This window comes from Macrobrachium rosenbergii, chromosome 29 (genome assembly GCF_040412425.1).
Source record: "Macrobrachium rosenbergii isolate ZJJX-2024 chromosome 29, ASM4041242v1, whole genome shotgun sequence".
NCBI lineage: Eukaryota > Metazoa > Arthropoda > Malacostraca > Decapoda > Palaemonidae > Macrobrachium > Macrobrachium rosenbergii.
Window position 1 is genome coordinate 14841605 of NC_089769.1, and position 7979 is coordinate 14849583.

General features: G+C 38.4%; 1 protein-coding gene across 7 annotated transcripts in view; it reads right to left on the reverse strand.

Annotated features, from left to right (window-relative positions):
- Positions 1-7979, reverse strand: part of LOC136854615 (uncharacterized) — a 493174-nt gene that overhangs the window by 85533 nt on the left and 399662 nt on the right. The window contains exon 1 of one of the 7 annotated variants that reach the window (XM_067131137.1): positions 2640-3086. The exons of 3 other annotated variants lie outside the window; for them this stretch is intronic. In XM_067131137.1, the coding sequence (XP_066987238.1) occupies positions 2640-2825 (186 nt within the window). In that variant the 5' untranslated portion in view covers positions 2826-3086. Of the gene's footprint in view, positions 1-1871; positions 2071-2639; positions 3087-7979 lie in introns of those variants that run through there. 3 more of the 7 variants (XM_067131136.1, XM_067131138.1, XM_067131139.1) reach the window with 3 other exon arrangements.

Genomic DNA, 7979 nt, shown 5'->3' on the forward strand with positions numbered 1-7979 from the left:
CAAACATCCTCGCTGCCATCAAGGGTGTAAGGCCCACTCTATCCCTATCCCCTTCCCCTGGTGGTTGAGCCTGTCTACCAGAGCATTCCTCCTGCTTGAAATATATCTCAAAACTTGATCATGAACCACCCATCTAAATGGCTAACTGACAGAAGTGAGGAGAGACTGTCTACCAATACTTGCTGACGTACATCACCATAAATGGATACCACCGAGTATGACGAAAACACGTACCATAAACAAGGATATAAGATGTGCAAAATAGACTATCAGCACAGTTAAGGAGTAACCTAAAAAGAAACAAATTTGAAGAAAGAACAATCAACACTGTTGAGCAAATACACTGAGGAATAATGATGTACTTAAATACTGAAGTTGAAAATTATTGTACCTAACGACAATGCAATCACAGATAAAGTCAACTGCAAGAAATCTATAAAATTACCTCCCTTAATATTTACTGAAGTCACAGGGTAGAACTGACATGGCAGTCAATTTAATAATGAATAAATCACAATAGGACAGTGCCACACCAATTCTTATTGTGCATCATTAGCTTACAAAATATTACAATATACTGTGTTGACACAGCAATCGAAACATTGTGTACAAGGCCTTTTATAAATATGCAACAATGAAAATACTCACACACATAAAAGAGTACTTAAAAACAGTCTGATTTGCCTAATGGAGCCAAGACGCAAAAAAAAAAAAATATTTTTTTTCGGAAAAATAACCTTTCAATACATGACAACCAAACTATTCAATAACTTACTCCAACTAATGTGATGTAAAAACTAGCCTAATACTCATTTAAAGACCCAAGCTATCCACCATAAAATAGCTTTGGTATACTAAGGAATAACTGATCAAATCAGTAAAAACTACAACATATATAAATGGAGAAGATGGACCCTGAATAAAATGTGGACCTCCAAAATTAAACAAGGATTAAACTTTTCAGAGACATATATATATAATGTGATTTTGGTAGTTCATGTGGAGTACATCATATGATTTTTTGTATGCCTGAATGTGCGTAAATGATAAATAAATGACAAATGACAAATAAACGACAAACCAGTGGGTAGCCTAGGGAGGCTCTCTAAAATGTGGCACCACATAAAAAGCCTAAGTAAGATGACAAGTGTTAAGGAGCTGCTCAAAGAGAGTGATGGCATTTTCTAGCACTGATAAAAGGGAAGCTGTTGGCCCAACAGACCAGAAAATAGCTTGATACTCTGGCTGTGTGCGTGCCACACTAAGTCGTGTGATGTTACGCCGAGTCACATGCCCTATGCGGACCTTCCGTCAACTTGTGAAAATACAGCTGGGCAAGGTGTATCGGTGCATATTCCCTGGTCTCAATGTAAAAATAAAAGCCTATGGTAGGCCACAGTAGCGCAGCTTAACGTACAGCCTAGGCTATAACAATACGTTCTTTGGGACAAATGGCTCATTTAATAATATACCTCGGCCTACAAGAATGCATCAGCTGTGTGGAATCTATATCAATGTCTGCTGCACACCTACAATAAGGAACTAGCCTTGGGATGGGAAATCCTATAAATATCTGACAATCCTACCAACACCAAACCAAATTCCATCAAAGTATTGTATACCCAGTCTAAATCTACCTAATTTTCAAATATAGGAAGATATTCAGATAAAAAAAAATAATTGTCAGCAGTGACAATCTAGAATGATCTCAGGGGAAGAACCAAAAACACCTGCAGACTACCTCATGAAAAAAGCCCAGTCTTACCCACTGGGGTAGGGCAAAGGACACCTACACCGGGTTCACTACTTGAAACACACTACGAAATTATCCTATTTTAGTATCCTATTTTCGGGTGACTTCACACACACACCAGGTGAGGAATCATTTTGACCAAAATGGAGGAATTGGAAGGAGGAGGAGCAGCTCGTCGTCGTCGTGTGGTCAGGGACCCCATCCATCTGCTACGATTCCCGAACCTCCGCGAATAACGAATTTCGTTGTACGAAAATCAGCGTCTGCGAAATTTCGACCCGTGACAGGTGGATTAACTTAGAAATAGACCGAAATTGTCCATGCTGGCAAATATTAAACCTACCCTCTCCCTCCCTGCCTCCCTCCTCCCCCACTGGCGGTGGTGGTGGTCACACCAACACACACACATACACACACCAATATTCCACGATTTTCAGGGGACGGAAAGGACCCCCCAATCGTTAAGGAAACCGTTGATTATTACCTGCGAGGCTCAAGGCAGAAAGGGAGTGCCCTTCTGAAGGGAGGACACGAAGGAAAGAAGTCGTGACGTGGTAATAAGGGACAAAATGTGAAGTGAGGTGCGTGTGTGTGTCTCTTGGTCTCACATCCAGAGCAGAACACTACCACCACCTCGCGGCAGACACAAACACACACACATACACACACTCCTTCAAGAGTACTGTGTGCTCTGTCACCTTTTTTTCTCCCTTCTACACCCACCGACATGGCATCGAGTTCGACCTCCAGGCCGTTAGGAGGGTGCCAAGGGCGGATTCACGCCCTCCAGCAGGATCCAAACCGTCGGATCGGGATATTTAGCGCGATTTCCCCGACCCCTTCACAAGTCACCGCCTACAATAACATGGCTCGATTTCGGCCTTACCTTGTCGCCCTCGAAGTTGATGTCGATCGAGGTGGCACTCAAGGCTACGTCTTCCCCTTGAGTACCACCTATGGGATGTTTATGAGTATGTGACGTCGGGCAGCGCGTGATTTTTTCCTCATCTGTAGTGTCTCCGTCTTGCGGGAGACATGCAGCCATCTTGACTGGGAGTGACGTTGCCGTCATTCCACAACATTTTCTACCACATTGGTTTTCTTTTTGTTTCGGTCGCCGTCGTCGCTTTCAGCACGTGCGACACTTCCTATATTTCCCTCCCTTTCTCGTTCAGATTTATGTACCACGTTTAATTACGTAGTTTCTAAATATAGGCATTGATGGAATACATGACTGATGACCGGGATGGGGTAGTTGCACCGATTTTTCTAACGCAACATTATGAAATAAATTGAAAGCTCACGGTCTATGATGTTGGATGTGGCGCGCTGCAAAGCCACCCCATTGGTTGAGAATTGGTCACGTGACTATCTCACCTGTGCGCACGCGTTGCATATCCTACAAACAAATGTTCGAAATGTACTCAAAATGCAAATGCGTCATACAAATAATACTCTTTTAATATTGTGAGGGTTGTTAGCTTTAAATTAAGGTGTTCAGAGATTAGAAATAAGTGACGGATTTCGTGTTTGACAGTCATTGTTAAAAAAGTTGAGCGCATCTCAAAATTCAAATATTATTTCTTTTGTGAACTTGAAACTATACGCAATTTATTTTGTTCCTCAGTACCCTTCAAGTTTTCATGTTTCCTTCTATTTTCACATGCTTTCGTATTCATCTTTTAAAAGTCTTTTGTTAGAGAGACGATGATTCAACATCCAGCACTTGTGAATATAAATATAAATCGATATTTGTGTGTCATCACAAAGCAATGCATCGAACGCAGATATGTCTTCGATATGCACAAAAAGCAAGTTGTAGTTGATAGGTCGGTGATAAAATAAATAATCTGTAGGGGCAATGTGAACTAGAATTAGCTATTTCCAGTGCGAAGCATAGCAGACGAAACTGAATACAGAAATAAATTCACAAAAACCAGGGGTGCAAGAAAAGGCGCAGCTCTTTATTTTTAACTTTTCAACAATGTGGGTGAAGAGGATAAGGAAATGATCTGTCGTGTTACGCAAACAGTTGAGTTTTTAAGTCCAAGTCTTATTCCGTTGTCATTTTAAACAAGGGACTAATCTACGCAGTATACAGTTCAACCTATAAACTACCTCACACATGGCACTAGCTTTGTTTGAAGAGTCCAACGGATCATCCGAGAGTTCATTGCTGGCATAATAGTACCGACGGTAAACAAAGGATTAAAAGGGCCCCATAGTATCTTACGTTAAGTGCTAATGTTCTAATATTCCCAGCAAGCAATGATACATGTTAAACGTAAGTGACTGGAAAAGCGGACTATTTCAAGGAAACTGCCTTGTTTAAAGTATGTTAGTGAAAATAAATGAGTTTGACTAAGGCGAAGGTTTAAGAGTTTTGTAAAAATATTTTTATTAACAAATACGAGAATGACTACGCTCGTAAAACACTTTATAGCTATTATTCCAATTTTACTCTATTGTCTTATAGAGAATATAACAAACGAGTTGCATTATTTTTTATGGAAATAAGAATTATGCTATTTATTTATCATAATTAAGAATTTTCTGTAAGGGGTTTTGTAGCGAGTCACTCACTATATAACATTAAGAAATGGCTTTTTCAAGTAGTGTTTTAAATTCTATTGGAACAACTAAAATTAAGTTAAAAACAAAAAGCAAATTTGCTAGGTTTATTTTATATACATGACAAAATGTGCATCGTGTAAGAAATACTTAGCAAGTAAACTGTTTGTGATAAACTTAGAATTTTATACGTTATGGCTTTTTAAAGTAAATATCAATTTCAGTCCGATCACCCAAGTAAATAAACAATTACACCATCATTCATGATCCTCGAGGAACACAGAGCAAAGCAAAGAATACCACCGCTTAAAAGAGTTCGAAAATGATTGGCTTTTACAAGTAAAGTAGGCTACGATGGCACTGATGACCTGATGGTCGAACCTAGCACGGAAGCAAAAACCAGCCCCTTAAAAGAGGAAAAGTTAAGGTCATGAAAACCATATATATATATATATATATATATATATATATATATATATATATATATATATATATATGTATGTATGTATATATGGATGTCTTTTACTGTGATTTAACGGTGTATTATGAAGATACAGAATTTCTGATAAACAGAATATATGGATACAGCATGTGTATAGTGTTTAAATGGTCCTTTTATCTTCATATATATATGTATATATATATTTATATATACAATATATATATAATGTTTTTATACAATATATATATATATATATATATATAATACGTGTATATATAATATACACACACATATATATACAGTATATATATACAAATATATATTCTGTATGTATGTATGTATAGATGTATATATACATATGTGTGTGTGTGAGCGTGTGTGTGTGTGTGTGTATCTCCAGAGACAATAATTACTTTCAACATATGATTATCTCAGCTGTTGAGTAATGGAATGTGCAGAAAGTCTCACCAGTGGCGTGTCCAACACCACAATACACATGATTCATTCAACTCCTATTATATATGCACTCTTCCGCTTCTTGGAAATTAAGGCCCATCATTTCCAATACCTTTTTCACACCATCTATCCAGACCTTTCCAAATTATACACTTTTCACCAACCTACTTTCCTCTACGCTTTTCACATGACCATTCCATCTGAAAACAAAGTGATCCATCCTTTCACTAACACTAATCTTTCTACATTTCTCCACATTTCTAGTTCCTCGTTGGACGGATCGATATCGTTCTCGGCTAGCCCTTTGCTGGGCCTGCGTTCGATTCTCCGACCGGCCAATGAAGAATTAGAGGAATTTATTTCTGGTGACAGATATTAATTTCTCGGTATAATGTGGTTCGGATTCCACAATAAGTTGCAGGTCCCGTTGCTAGGTAACCAATTGGTTCTTAGCCACGTAAAATAAGTCTGATTCTTCGGGTCACCCCTCTCTTGGAGAACTGTTAACCAGCTCAGTGGTCTGGTTAAACTAAGGTATACTTAACTTTTCTCCACATTTCTCACACTTTCAGTTCTTATGCCACGTATGCTAAGCAAACAGTTCATCTCAACAGTTCCAACTTTTTTTTATTTTCATTCACATTCAGCATCCTCACTTTACTTCCATATAGGGGTGTTTGCTCAACAGTCCTTTCAAATATTCAAATCTTGGCTTCCATAGACACTCCAACCCTCTTCCCAGTCTTTTGCACCACCTTACTACATTTTTCATATTTGATTTATTCAGTGACTCACCCATCCTCTCATCTCATCATCCTGCTGCTTTGGCAATAAAGGTCAAAGTGTAGGTACAAAATGAATTTCATGTGCATTCCTCTGTGATTTGTAATCAGATAAAAGCTGTAAAATATTACATAAACATTCAAAACAAGTGAAGTTTTAAAGTGTTAGATACTTATCTTGAAGTGAGTTTCAGGTAACAGTCTCTCTCTCTCTCTCTCTCTCTCTCTCTCTCTCTCTCTCTCTCTCTCTCTCTCTATATATATATATATATATATATATATATATATATATATATATATATATATATATACACACACACACACACACACACACACACACATATATATATATATATATATATATATATATATATATATATATATATATAAAACAAACACGCCTATAGCCTATACGTATTAATATATACATATATATATATATATATATATATATATATATATATATATATATACCTATATATGCATGATGTATATTTATGTATACACACACACATATATATATATATATATGTGTGTGTGTATGTTTGTGTGTGGGTGTTTGCATGTGTTTGCGTGTATGGGAAACGTTCACCGAAGGCAAAGGAAAACAGCATAGTATCTGATGTGCAACTGTACAACAGCCGGCATGATCGTAAGCAGTTATACAGAATGGTGGACAAGGTGCTCGAGAAGAAAGTGAGAGGGCAAATCGAAGGTGATGACTAGAACTAGAGAGGAGAATGTGAGAGAGAACTCCGGGGATCGTAAGTTGTTCTATAAGGAAGAAAACACAGAGAGAGGTGTTGATGAACAGATCTCAGATTAAAGGTGGCCACGAAGAGATGCTGCCTGAATCGAATACAATTCGTTGAATGTGAGGACAGAAGAGAGACAGCAAAATGACGCAGGAGTGAAAAAGCCTAGTGTAAGTTTGAGAATTCTTAAGAAAGTGATTGTTGAGGATGCAAGAAAGGTAATTAAGACGCTGAGATATGTAGAGACACCAGGAGTTAATCGGATTACACGCGAGATGCCACGGTACGGTGGTGATAATGTGATGTGAGTGGCTAACCAGGGTTTTTAAGATGAATGAAAGAAAGGCCCCGACGGAATGCGTGATAAGATTAGTTGTTCCACTGTATAAAGCCACAGGTGATAGGGACGACTGTAAGTGAAGTCCAAGCGCTGGGACCTATGAGGTCATTCAGCGCTGAAACGGAAATTGACATTAAAAAGGTTTGATGGATGTAACAGGCGGAAAGTCTCGCAGTTGCCCTATGAAACAATTGTTGGAGAGGGCGGAAAGTAAGATGGAAAGGAGAGAATATGAATGGAAGTACAGTAAAAGAAATGAAAGTGGTTGTAGCTAGGGGCCGAAGGGACGCTGCGAAGAACCTTAGATAATGCCCACAATGTACCGCGTTAGGTGCATGACGGCACTAACCCCCTACGGGGAAGGACGACTGTAAGAAACCTTAAGACTTGTAGACGTAATGCTAAACTTTGCACACCAGGGATGGTGTACTGTAAGGTTTTGATCAAGAAGGACTTATAGGGAAGACCGTTGGTTTATGCAAAAAAGAAAAAAAAGGGAGGGCGTCATGAAGATAAGCTGTAATTTATGAAACAAATACGCGAGAAAATTGAAAGAAACGGGAGAAAGTTGTAAGTGGCATACTTAGACCTATAAAAGTTTATGGGAGAACAGAGAGTCAATGTGGGTTCACTGAGGACTGATAGCAAAGAAAGTAAGTTGCTAGGAACTATTCAGCTTTGTAAAAATGGAAGCGCTATGTACACTAGTAAATGTTGGTGGAATTACTGCTTTGGTGTAAAGTGGGCCTGGGATAAAAGTGTTTTGTCTCAGTGGCTATTCAATAAAATTATGGATGGTGTGGTACAAGAAGTCTGAACGGTCAGTAGATGTAGGTGCAAAGATGTGGGGTCAGAAATTGAGTGGTGAATGGAGGGTGGA